The 14086-nt window shown below is 50.2% G+C and overlaps 1 protein-coding gene across 1 annotated transcript in view; it reads right to left on the bottom strand.

The window, feature by feature from the left end:
• Nucleotides 1-14086, bottom strand: part of PWWP3A (PWWP domain containing 3A, DNA repair factor) — a gene marked incomplete at its 3' end in the record, with an annotated part of 223337 nt that overhangs the window by 153498 nt on the left and 55753 nt on the right. Inside the window, exon 4 of the mRNA XM_082248367.1 lies at nt 12171-12241. Coding sequence (XP_082104493.1) covers nt 12171-12241 — 71 coding nt within the window. The remainder of the gene's footprint in view (nt 1-12170; nt 12242-14086) is intronic.

A 14086-nucleotide genomic window follows, 5' to 3' on the forward strand; every position in this document is an offset into this window, starting at 1 on the left:
GATAAGCTTATTATGGGATGTATATGTGTATGTGGATTGTCTGCTAAGGGGGAGGTGGGATTGTCCCACAGTGTATATATATCTTTTGTGTACACTGTATGGGAGTGTAAAACTCTGTTTTCATTGGATTGTGAATGTCAGGGCCTGTTTTCAACAAGGTCCACCTGGGCGGTAACCTTGTGGGGGAAAACTGTATAAAAGTCTGTTTCTTGTTCAATAAAGTTGAGTTCTACTATTCCCTCAATCTAGAGTCCTGTCTCTCTTGGGGGAATATGCTACAAGTGATTGCTATGTCCCTCACACTCCCTTGGATAATCACTAAGCTCTTGTAAGAGCTTGTTCTTGTTCCTGCTGCACTCTCTGGGGAAAGAGAGGTTCACCCACTGGAGCCTGGAGCCTTGTCGTAGGTCTAGGGTGGGTAGGGGACGGCAAGACCCCAACTAAGCTACGGCGGTTTGTGTGATCTGAAGTGGTTACGGTGTCTGGTGGAGTACTTGGAGCCCTCGGGAAGCACTAGGAGCATCCGTCAACGGAGGTGCCCGGTCGGGGTGCCGGTTGATGCGTTACAGGCACAATGACTCCTTGTGCGAACAGGTCATGCACTGCCTTGTGTAGGCCCTGAAGCAGATCGTGAGACAGGCACAAGTTGGAAGGAAAGAACCTTGCCGGAGGCAAGGACCGAAACTCGATCTTGTAGCCGAATTGAACCAACTCATGGACCCATTTGTCCTGAATGAGCAAGGTCCACGGGTCCGGAAAGAAGTCAAGACCTCCCCTGACCCCGGGTGCGGGTGAGGGCGCCCCTTTAGGCTGGGGAAGGTTTGTCTGCGGAAGCAGTAGTGCCCGCTTTTGACTTGCCATTCCAGGGTCTCTTGGAGCCGCCCTCAAAGTAATGGGTGGATCTCGCACCCTTTTCCTGCGATCCAGTCGGACGAAAGGGCTGCTTGTGAGCCAAGAAAAAGGGACCACATGTTGCCCCCTTCCAGATCCTGGCGTAAAATTTTGCGGGGGGCGTGTCCTGAACATGGAGTGAGGACGCACACTTCATGAGCTCCGGCCACCTTTCCCTGTCCACCACGCTCTAACTGCCCATCGCTGCCCCGGAATGAGCACCAGCCGCAGGAGAGGACCCAGGAAACCCATCCGCACATCGCCCGGCTCTGAACTGCACCGTTACTTTTTCGGGACCCGCTCCTCCTCAGCCCGCGCGGGACAGACCCGGACACGTGCGGCTAACTCAGCATCCATGGCGTCTGCTCCGGTGTCCCCAACCGCGCCTCCACTGTTTGACTTGGGGTCACAATCCCCGACTCCTGCAGCTCACCCCACGGGCTCCGTCCCTGCTAGCCTCTCCGGGCTCTGATTCAGGCCTTACCCACGAAGAGGGACTTCGAGGCCTTGGCCCTGCGTCTGGAGGAGGCCCATGCGAGAGACATCCAAGCGGTCCGCTCAGATGTACAGCTCCTTACCGACAGAGTGACTATGGGTGAATCGTCGGTTCTTTCACTGGAGGAGAGGGTCGCTCAGCTGGAATCTGCCCGGAGTGCTCAGGAGATCCATTTCACCGAACTGCAGCTGCGCCTGGAAGAGATGAAGGATCGCAGCCGCAGAAACAACCTGCGGCTGCGTGGGATCCCAGAGGCCACGGACCAAGAATCGATGCAGCACACGGTCCAAGCTATTTGTCACCGCCTGGCCCCGGACATACCGTCTGCTTCCCTGGAGTTCGACAGGGTGCATAGAGCCCTGGGGCCGCTGTCCCCCGATGCGGATCGGCCGCGTGATGTCATCTGCTGGCTCCACCGATATACACATAAGGACACCATCGTCAGGCAAGCATGGGAAGCCGTAGAGGTGGATTTTGATGGGGCTAGAATCCGGATTTTACCCGACTTCTCCCGGCTTTGCTGCGACCCTTATTGGAGCGGATCCAGCAGCTGGGCTGCACATACCGGTGGGGCTTCCCCTTCTCCTTGACTGTCCGTAAAGGGTCCTCCTCGTTTCCAGTACGCCATCCGGATGATCTCCCGGCCCTCTTCACCTTCTTGGAGATCCCACCGATTGAGGTCCCCAACTGGCTTCAGCATCTCCAGGCCCCGGGCCGTAGGGGCCCTTCCACACCCGGCCGGGAGCGGAACCTCCCGCCTCGCACTCCCAGGTCACCGCCTGCTCACTGAACCGGCGGTGAGAGAAGACTGATGGGCCCTCTGACTGTTCTGCTGCTCCTGACCCTGAGGTGAGAACTTGCCCCCTGCTTGGCCCGCGGTGCCTGCGCCCCCCCCCCCTGCCGGTCTCCTGTGGGGCCTGGGACTATGGCGTCACCCTGCACAGCCGGCGGCCTTGGGTCTTCCGGCCTTCCCCTGCCCCCGGAATTTTGTGAATGACCCCTGAGTGTTGTGTCCACTTCCTCCCCTGGGAATCCAGTCTATGTGCTATCTACTACACTGCCTATGGACGCCATGCCGTCCATAGGTGCCCGCCATCATGCTCCATCCCCAGCTGGGGAGGATCTCTGAAGAGGACTCTGTGCACTCTATGTCTAGTGGCATTTTGTCTTCTGGCCCGGGCTACGGGGGTTTGGGGAGTTTCTGTTAGCAAGGTTTGCTCGGTTTATTTTTTTGCCCACCGGGCACCTCCTTGATGACACTGTTTGCAACGGTTGGTGGGTGGCGGAGGGGGGGGGGTTTTGGTTGGTTCGGATGGGGATTGTATGATTCTTTTATGCTGCTGGGTGCCTGGGGAGGGAGGGGGGGTGGTGCGGGCGAGAGTGTCAATGTGTTACTCTCAGTGCTGAATCATGTAGTTCACCCAGGGCAGGCGACCAATCAGCAGTTCTGTGCCCATGAGCTTGATTTGCCGGCGGTCTCCACTCGCCTTTAAGGTTTGGAGCATGCCGTGGCTTCCGGTGGGGGCCTACCCCCCCTCCCTGTTCTAGAGCTCGGAAGGCACGGTTCCCTACGGTTGTGACCCTGTGCTGCAGCAACAGCCCTCATCCTTGCCCTCTCCTGGGAACCCTGGGAGGATGACGGCCAGGGCAGTCTGTGCTCATTTCTACAGTTTGTGTTTTCTTGCATCACGTTTTTTGGCAGTTAGTTTCTTTTTCCTTTTTTTTACCGGGGGCAGGGGGGGGTTGCCTTCTCCCCCCCCCCCCCCCTTTTACTTTTTTTTGTTGTACAGGGGGAGCTCTGTGCCGTGGGCTCATCTCTCTCTGAGCCGTTTCCATTTTCAGGCCTTTTCCCCCACTAGGCCCACAACCCTGCACAAGATTCCATCCCTCTCGGTGTCCCCCTCCGAGGATAAAGTAGAGGGAGGGAGGGTGGGTAGGCGGGGGGTGCTAAGAAAAAACCGAGATCTAAGACACCCTGGGATTCCCCATCCCAGGGTGTCTTAGATCTCGGTTTTTTCTTAGCACCCCCCGCCTACCCACCCTCCCTCTACTTTATCCTCTTCCTTTTTTTCCTATCCTTGCTCCTTCTCCTCTTCTCTCTCTCCCCACCCTTATCTATTTCCTGGTCCCCCTCTACCCCCTACTCCACAGTCACCACCTCCTCTCTTTCCCTGCTCCCCCCCCCCTCGGGAGCCCGCGGGGTCCTTCCCCCGCCCCGGTCTCTGCTCCCTGTCCATTCTCTACTCCCCTTCCCCTCTCTACCTTCACGCTTGCTTCTGTCCTCTCTTCCCCTCAGTTTTTCCTCTCGGTTCTCCAACCAAGTCCCTTTCTCATGGATCCCGTGCGGGTGACCTCGCTCAATGCCAGAGGGCTGAATGTGCCCGAGAAGCGGCGCATCCTTCTGAGGGAGCTGCGACGCCTCCATGCAGACGTCGCCTTCATCCAGGAGAGCCACTTCAGGGAGGGCAATTTACCCCTCCTCCAGAACAGGTTCTATCCGTGCGCGCATCATGCTCCCAATTCTGAATCCAAATCTTGGGGGGTTTCTAAACTGATCTCAAGTCGGCTCCCTTGGACCTTGCTGGACAGGTGGCAGGTTTCTGAAAGGGCTCCTGGGAGAGGTTAAGGTCACTCTCGCCACAGTCCAGAATGTCCATCAGGAGGCCTTCCTCCGCAGGTCGTTGAACTCTTTGCAGGACTTGCGGAGAACAAGCTGCTCCTGGGGGGGATTGCAATCTCCCGCTGGATCCATCTGTGGATACCTCTACAGGCTTTTCGTCGGTCCCCGCGGCACGCGCCGCCAGGTCCACACCCTGTTGCATGACCTTCGACTGGTGGACGTGTGGCGCATACTGCACGCTGGCGAGCGCGATTACTCGTATTTCTCTACCTCACACCAGGTCTATTCTCGCATTGACCTGTTCCTTCTATCCCACCGCCTTCTTCAATCTGTCGTGGAGGTGGAGATGGGCTCTATAACATGGTCGGATCACGCCCCAGTGACCTTGACGGTCAGCCTCAGTGGCACGAACAGGGCCTCGGACTGGCATTGGCGGTTAAATGAGAGCCTTCTCCAGGATCCTGAGGTGCTGGCTGATGTCACCCAACAATTACAGGCGTACTTTCAGATGAACTCCACCCCTGACAGTGATCCGGGGGTGATCTGGGAGGCCCACAAGGCCGTTATTCGGGGGGTCCTCATCAGGCATGGAGCACGACTCGAGAGGGAGGCCAAACTGAACGCTTTGCTCGGGGAGGAGGCACGCCTGGAGGAATGGCATAAACGCGGCCTTGGTCCAGCAGACGGCGCGGCATTGACACATCTCAGGGACCAGGTTGTGGACCTGCTACGCTATCGTGCCAAGGCGGCGCTTCAGCAGTGTAGGAAGGTCTCCTACGAATCTGGGGACAAGTGTGGGAGGGTTCTGGCACACGTCTCCGGGAGCAGCAGGTTGCTTCCTATGTTCCCTACTTTGTCGACTCGGCTGGCTCCAAGGTTCATCTTCCCAACGACATTGCACGTTGTTTTGGTTCTTTCTACGCTTGTCTCTATGGGCTACCTCAATCACAGTCCCACCTGCACTCCCTATCTTCCTACCTGGATGAGGTTTCCCTGCCGCGTCTCTCCTCCCCGGATCGCGAGGCCCTGGACTCCCCCTTTACCTGGGAAGAATTGGACACGGTTATTGCCTCTGCAAAAAAGGGCAAGGCCCCCGGGCGGTTTCACGGTATCTTACTACCAGACGCTCCACACCCTTCTAATCCCTCCTTTACTACAATTCTTTAATGCCGTGGGTCGTATCTGTGCTTTCCGCGAAGAAACGTTGAGTGCTCACATCTCTGTTATCCCCAAGGAGGGGAAGGACGCCTTAGCATGCAGAAGCTACCGTCGGATATCGCTGCTCAACGCTGACCTGAAGTTTTTTTACGAAACTCTTGGCCCTCCGCCTCCAATCGCACCTAACCGATCTGGTCCATTTGGACCAGGTGGGTTTTGTCCCCACACACGAAGCTAGGGACAACACGACCAAGGTCATCAATTTAATCCACCTGGCACGTTGCGGTTCCACGCCTTCTATTTTCTTGAGCACCGACGCCGAGAAGGCGTTCGATAGGGTCAGCTGGCCCTATATGTTCGCGGTTCTTCGGCGTTTCGGACTCAGACAGCAAATGATGGCCTGGATTCGGAGTGTCTACACCAGCCCGGGGGCGAGGATGAAGGCGAACAGGGTTTTGTCGGACCCGATCCGTATCTTTAATGGGACCGTCAGGGTTGCCCCCTCTCGCCTTTGCTCTTCGAGCTCTCCCTTGAGCCATTTCTGGCTAAGGTCCGTTCGAACCCGAATATCTCCGGGTTCCGCACAGGGACTTCTATTTACAATGTCTTGGCTTACGCCAATGACCTTCTCTTCTCTCTTTCTCAGCCCTTGATTTCCTTACCCTGTCTACTGAAGCAGTTTGAGACATTTGGAGTCCTGTCTAATCTGAAAATCAACTTCTCCAAGTCTGAGGTAATGGGGGTGGCCCTGGCACTGGCCTTACGGAACCTACTGGCCCAGGACTTCCCGTTCCGATGGGCCGTAGAGGGTCTGCGCTATCTGGGCACTTGGCTCTCCCCCAACCCGGCGGACTTGTATAGATTGAACTTCCCGCCCCTTCTCTCGGGGATCCGTACATTGCTGGATAAATGGTCACGTGGTCTCCACTCGTGGTTTGGCCGCTGCAACATCTTAAAGATGTTGGTTCTACCGAAACTCTTATATTTGTTCCAAGCCATCCCAGTCTTTATCCCTATGTCCTTTAGGAAGGTCGAATCCATTTTTACACGCTTTGTCTGGGCTGGGAGGAGGCCTCGGCTTGCTCGTCGTCTGCTCGTCCTGCCTAAGAAACAAGGCGTGTGGCATTACCTGACCCACGACGATACTATCAAGCGGTTATGCTGACGAGATGGATGGATTGGGCCCGTCATGCCGCTCTAAAACAATGGGTGATCTTGGAGGAATCTTTGTTTCCGCTCCTTCTGCCGAGGGCTCCTCTGATCATACGGGACCTCCCCTCGGAGGTCAAGCGCCACCCCACGATTGGCCCCACACTCGGGACATGTGCATCGGTGCTGGTGGGCAACAGTATTTTGGACGACCATTCCCCGCTTTTCCCGATCCTGGGGAACCTGAAGTTTCCCCCGGGTTGTTCTAGGGACAGATTTGCGGACCTTATGGCAGAGGGCCCGTTCCAGGTGTCTAACTTTCTCGAAGGAGGTGAATGGCTGTCCTTATCTCGATTGACAGGGAAATTTCGCTTGACCCGCTGGCAGGCGTTGCAGCTCCTCCCTTTTCTCCGGGGATTGGGACCTCCCTCTCTTTTTGTAAGGGACTTGACTCCCCTGGAACAACTTCTTGTCACTCAAGGGGTTCTACCCCATGCTCTGTCACAGTTGTATGCCCTACTCTCCCTCCCACCCGAGGATTTCATCCTCCCGGGTCTTTCCAAATGGGAGGGAGAACTCCAGAGGATGTTTACGGCTCCCGAACGGTGCAACATCATTAGGTTTTCTCTTAGGTCCTCTATTTGCACCAGCATACAGGAATGCAACTACAAGATCCTTATGCACTGGTATTTTTCCCCGGCTAGATTGAGTCATATTTTTCCGGAGTCAACAGATCGGTGCTGGCGCTGCCAGCGGGAAAGGGGAACCTTGTCCCACATTTTCTGGTACTGCTCCGCACTTCGGAGCTTCTGATCGGAGGTGCGCAGGATCACCCAACTGATGACGGACCGGGTCATCCAGGCCTTTTTTCTGCTACATTGTACGGGTGTGGCCCCTAAGCGGTACAAACTCTCCGTGATCAGGCACCTCACTGATGTGGCTAAATCCTGCATTAGTCTCTGCTGGAAAAACACCTCTCCCCCATCGATCTCACTCTGGCTTCGCAAGGTCAAATGGATTAACGATTTGGAGGACCTGGTGCTCACTGCGCAGGGTAGAAGGGAGTAGTACACCCAAACATGGGCGCGCTGGAATACGTTTATCCTGTCTGATGAGGGCCGGGCTCTGGATGGTCCCCCCGGATCGCCTACTTTCTGACTGGGGGGTAGGGTCACCCGCACGGGAGGCATCTTCCTTTTCCCCCCGCCATCTGCCTGTACTTTATTATATGTATACCAAGCGTTCTTCCCATTGCCCCGCTCTGCTGCACTTTCTTACTTTGCCCTCTCCTGACCTCACCTGTCCCCCTGCTCCTTTTCCCGTTCCCCCTTCCACTTGTCTATACCCTCTATACAATTTTTCTCAGCATAAAAAACTTTTGATCCAGTCACCATAAACGTAACCCTGCCGATTTTCATGAAAGTTACCAATTGAATTACCCATACCTCTCCACTCCTAACACGCTTCCTGTCTCATGACGATCTCTACGTGGGTTATTCACTCAGCTTAGGATGCTGTTGTCACGGTTACGTTATCTTTTTGACATTGTCTTTTCCATATGTTGGTTCTTGATTATGCACTTTATTCTGACGTATCTTGTGATATGCTCAAGTTATGCTACGACTGTACTTTGTATACTGTTTTGTTATCAATAAAAGGAATTTGAAAAAAAAAAAAAAAAACTTTGCCCATTCCATTAAGGTCTGGGATACCAAGGTAATAGCAAACACCGGCCTCAACATTGAACCTGCCACGGCGAAAAAGGTGATGGACTAGAGCCTCAGCTCTCTTGTCCACAGGATCTTTAACCTCCCTGGCAGTCTGATTATGCCAGAATTTTTGTGCTAAAAGCAGTACATTGTTTTGCATAGAAATATGTTTTATATTTTAGGCCTGTAATTCTTGGAATAATTCACTTAAATCTGTCCAAACAAGAGTCTAGTAGACATCCCGGGTATGATAAAGTTTGAAACACTAAATTATAAAATGATAATATAATAACATTTTATTCAATAAAATAAACCAAAAACACTGAAATATGTAAAAACAAGGGGTGCGATATTGCTAGTCACTGTAATAAAAGGTTTAACATCTAGAGTATGAAATATTTTTAAACGTGGGACTGCACAAAGTCCGACGTCACAATCGGGACAATAGAATCTGGTTTATTTTCTTATTTTCCTTCCACTGTCATCTCTCTTCAAGCAACAAACCACACACATCCTTGAGGGTGCTGACTTTTTCTCAGTTGGGTTGGTGGGGTGTAATCCATGAAGTTACGACCAGTCAGGAGTTCCGGGTTGACAACGCCAACAGCACGACGTCCAGATCTGTTCACAGCCATTGATGGTGTTTGGTGAAAAATTTGTTTGGCAACTTTTCAAATAAAGTCTGCATGAATCAAAGGCTTGTCACTTTTTTTTTAAACAGAATGTAGGCATTCCACAAGCATTGCTCATGAAGATGTCTGAAGGTCTTTTTATAGTTTTTTTTTTCTGCTTCCTCATAGCTGGGAAGAATGTCATTGCTTGGTCGGCTGTCAACACCTCCCATGGCATTGTTGTAGTCTATCACTACTTGTGGCTTCATGACTTCTTTCCCACCTTTCGTGCGTACCACACAGTGGAGGTGTTATGCACTGTACTCATTAGGCACATCTTTATTTGTCCTTCCATCGCAGTGCCATCATTTTGCCTTTCTGCCAGGCAACCATTTCTCCTGTCTTCAGCTTCTTTTTGCCAAACATTGGCGGCATGTCACACCGGTTAGCCCTTACGATTCCATAGGCATCAGTTTTGTTGTGCAGTAGAACCTCATAAAGTTCAGGAGATGTATAAAAGTTGTCCGTTGTTACACAATACCCCTGATTTAGCAATTGGCTCAATTAGTGGAAGAACGGAAGATGTTGCCATTCCATAATTACTGTATTTTTCATAACATTTTGTTCCTTTTCCAGTGTATATCACTGAATTCCAAATGTAGCCAGTTGAGGATTAGCACAGCATGTAGGATTTTACGACAAATCGTGCCCTCTTTGATGGAATGTATTGCACCCAGCTGAGCCTTCCCTTGCAGGCCATGAGACTTTCATCTATGCTGATGTCTCTTTGGCACATAGCTCTGTTGGAAATTCTGAAGAATCATTTGATATACTTCCCATATTTTTTTTTTTTTTTTTTAGTTTTGGTGCAGGATGGGTAGTTTCAACAAATTCTTCCATTTTTAAAGTGCAGATATTTCATTATAAAGGGAAAATCTGTATTCTGACACGACCGTGCCAAAGAATGGAGTGGCAAGTAATGTATTGGTTGTCCAATACCACTTCTGCAGGGGTTTCCCCACCACTCCCTGAAGAATTATTAGGCCCAGAAATTTCCAAAGGTCATCTTTGGTCAGTGGTTCCCACTTTCTGCATCGGTCAAACCTCCGATGTGTAGCGCATTGTTGGTTTTTGTACCGATTGGTCTCTAGGTAACAATTTTTCAATAACCTCATCGGTCAAAAATAATTGGAGGTATGCCAAGGGGTTGTCATGGTCAACATCAACTTTCATACCAGGTGCTCCTGTAAATGGGAACCTTGGGGGCACTGCCTGATCCGTACCGCAGTCAATAGAGCACCAAGTCAGCACATCGCTGAGCTAAGTCGCAGAATCGTCGATGTCATCGCCACTTTCCGTACCCGATGATGAATTTTCCCACAAATCACTATCGCTCAGTTCTTCAAGTAATTCCCATTTCGCTGTCGCTATTTTCCAGTTCGTCTAAAAGCACATTTGCGCAAAAAGAACACTTTTTGGACGCCATGGTTGTTCTTAATTTTCCAGGCACAAAGAACTGGAAAGCACAGGCAGGGCACTGGAAAAGTCAGCAGGTGAAATTCTGAGGTAAATGACTTGATACAGTGTAATCAGTTAGGATAACAACTTTGTATCATGTCATTTATTTAACTTTTTTTTTTTGTTTATAAATTGCCGCCGGTTCCACCCCCCCTGCGTAGCAACACTCTCAGGGAACTGGAGGACAGGTTCCGGCTTTGGCCAAGCACACAGCGGGGAGACAGCGTGAGGATGCCTGGAGGATGGCTGGGGATCGCAGGGGAAGGATTTTTTGTTGGAAGATCTGCTGGTGCCAAACCGCACCGGCGTCGCCGATTCAGCATCAGCTGAGTCCTCTAACTTTAAAGTTTCCTGCAATGACACAATCAATGCCTCCACCAGCACCTTTTCATGCGCAGCTGCAGAGGAGGATTCCTCCCTGTTCGAGCACTCAGGGTACGTGGACGCAGACCCAGTGGACTGATTTGCGTCCTTAGGCGGCCAAATCCACCTCAGAGTCTGAGTAGACAGAGGATACAGGTGAAGACAGGGGGGCGCTTCTTGCTAGGCTGCCTTTGCAGGGCCATCTGAACCTTTGGTACAGGTGACTGCAGGGCCACCATCCTGAGACCCAGAGGGTCCCGCAGCTTCAAGGAATAGGTCAGGCGACGATACACATTTCAGGGTCTCCATGTTTCGGAGCCGCACTGTGCACAAAAGAAAAAAATATATTTTTTTCATAGATAAAAACACCCCCAAACACTGCTCGGAGCACCACAAGGATCAGCGCACCCGCAGCATAGTATACAAGGAAGGACTGTATACCCACAGAGACTCACCACTATGCACCCAGAGCTGGATCCAGAGCGCCAAACAGCCTGCCACGCTGCGATCAAAGACGACGAGGAAGCGCTGACACTAGAGGCCCCCCCTACACATCGCCGCACTGAACTACAAGAAAAATTCTTCAGCTGCGGCGGCTGAAGAAAACCATTCATGGCAAAATGGCAGCATCGCGCGGGACCCGGAACTTCACTGGACCCCAGGTGATGTAACAGTCCACCAGGGGGGAGCCCCCCCAGGGACACCGCCCGCCTCAGTGTAATAAGTACAGGAATCCCAAAAAGTGGGCCACCAGCAGGACACTCCCATCGCCCTCCAGCTCAGCCCCAACCAAAAACACCTGCGCACGCCAAAAGAGGAACTAGGGGAGAGGGCTGGGGGCAGGTGAGGACGACCAACGCAGGGGAAACCCCACTAGGGAGAGGGGGGGGGAACATGAGGGGAGGAAGGACACAGGGGGGGGGCCTACCATTCATAGGGAGAGCCCCCGACCACAATTCCCAGAGAAAAGAGGGGGGACACTACTCACCACACCTTGGCATTAGGCAGGCACCACTCCCGGCGGTCCACTGCACCATCTTGGAATGGGGGTGCTGTGGCCAAAAGGTACGCTGTGACTCTGGTCCTGACCAATGTCGTGACCAGGGCTAGGCGACTTCGCAAGGTTTTTCACTCGCTGGCCAGCCCCCGTCCAGTGCGGCAATGTAGCGGCCAACCTAGTGCAGAGCCAATAGTTGGGTCGCACTCGCAGACCAGACTGGCAAGGCTGTAAGGATCTAGGATATCCGGTGCGTCGCCAAGCCCGGCTGTTTAGTGTAGTTCACACAGGAACAGAACCTAACAAAGGAAAATAAAAAAAAATAAAATTCAATTTAAAAAAGGAAAAAATGCCAGGACCACAGATTCCAGCAGGGAACTAGGTCCTTACTCCTGACTAGGCAGAAAAAACTGAAGTCCTATAGCAGGAAGTGATGGTATACCCCTTGGGACTGCCTCAGAGGCGTAGACAAAATTATTTTCGCATAGCCCTACTCCTGAAGAGAGAGCAGCATAAGCCCAAGGGTCTAAGAAGACATGGAGCTGTCTCCGTCAGCGTACGAAAGAAAAATTAAATACTGGAGGGAAAAAAAAAAAAAAAAAAGCTATCCGATTGGACTGATGAACCAAAGTGAATTCTTGTAAAATGTAATAATCACCTAGATCCTCACTAATTTTCTGTAGCTCAACCATCAGAAATGGTTTCGTATCGCTGTACTTTACAGAAGTCCTGTGAAGGAAAAAAAAAACACAATGTAACAGGATAATTCAAAATCCTACATAATTTGAACATTAAGTTTTACAATTTATTTATTCAGATTAACTGTGCTTGTACATCCTCCCAGAACTGCCTTTTGGCTGCCCCTACAGCGCGATCCTGTGACGACTTTGTCCAACACTCACAGCGCATCATCGACCCGAGTCCTGGGCAGCAGTTCTTCCTGGTACCATGTGTCATTCATACAGCCATTGAGTACAACTGTGATCATCACAGTGATCACAGGGCCAATCACAGCAACCCTGCACTGTGATAGCTGGGACCAATCACAGCTATCACAGTGGTTTTCAATGGCTGCATGAACTGCAGCCGAGAACAGTCAGAAATTACATTCTGGACATTTTATAGATAGGCATCCTCATATTGATAAGAGGTTCCAAATAACTACTGCAGTAGGGAACAGACACAAAAAGATACACTCCGCATCTTTCCAAAATAACTGTTCTGCTTTGACGCAATTGAAGGCTTTTACACACATGATTATGTAGGTATCACATTATTACAATTGTACTTTTATGGTAGCAAGGCGTGTAACATAGGCAGGCTAGTTCTAATCAGGACTGAAAATAATGCAAACATGTAATGAAAACATTATTAGTGCCGTGTGCACAATGAGTGCAGTGTGCAATACATATAAAATATAAAATACAATAATATACAGGATGTACAAACTTCCTTTACAATCTCTCTTTTGATCAATATTTTGATCACTAACCATACCTGCTATCACCTTTAACCTGGAACCTCCACACACTTAGGTGGAGGTAATCCTGGCCAAAGAGGCAAACTCAATGGTGGAGAATAATAGCTGAGAGCAGCTTTTTTTATTACAAAATGACTTTTCATTGTAAAAAAACGATTGATAAAAAGTATTTACAGAGTAATTGGCTGTACACTCCTGTATCTCCGCCTTCTAGCTTAAACTGTGGACATGCTGACTTATAAGCATAGGTAAACAGACAATTCTACGTAGAATGGAAGACATATAGAAGACAATATCACTTCAACGTGACTGAACTACTTTTCAAATCACAATATATATACATTTCTTACAATTAAAGCATTTGATTAAATAGTATCCAAAACTGTGATTCCAAGAGGGAAACAAAAACACAGATCCTTTAATTTAGTTATTTTGGAAAGATGCGGAGTGTATCTTTTTGTGTCTATTCCCTATTGCAGTAGTTATTAATTTGGAACGTTTGTGATTTTTGGTGCCTAATGCCAGAAATTGGGACTTTATGGGCAAGAGTAAGATAGATAATAGTTTGGTCAAGCAGTTTATTTTCAGATATAAAATAAAAATATATTTACAGTATCATATGAAATTCTTGTGAATGGGTGAAGGCCCATTGTGTGAATGGTGAAGAAGGTATAGAAGGTAGGTGACAAGTGAGTAAATAGGTGACATTTAGTAGGACATTCTGCTCTGTTGTGCCATGTATTTTTTGGAACTAAAAATCAGAGGAGAGGTCCAATGGGCGATCCGAAGCGTTTTGGCCGTACAAGGCCTTTCTCAAGGATATATCACCATTTCTATAAATAATAAATGATATAGATGATAAATCTTGCATAAACTCAATTTAAGATCGTGCAATATACTAGGTATTTAATGTCTTCCATTCATGTTTTTTGTCCACTTCATGCATGTTTGCCTTACCCGGGATTCCAGGAAGCTGCAGGAACTAATGCTGCTTCTAAATAGGAATGTTACAGTAAGAGTTCATTTACACCTCCAGTTTGGAGGACGAGATGAGGTTTTGTATGTGTAAAAGAAGGGTGTAGGTTACATGTGTT

Source organism: Pelophylax lessonae (genome assembly GCF_965119305.1).
Source record: "Pelophylax lessonae genome assembly, chromosome: 1".
NCBI classification, from domain to species: domain Eukaryota; kingdom Metazoa; phylum Chordata; class Amphibia; order Anura; family Ranidae; genus Pelophylax; species Pelophylax lessonae.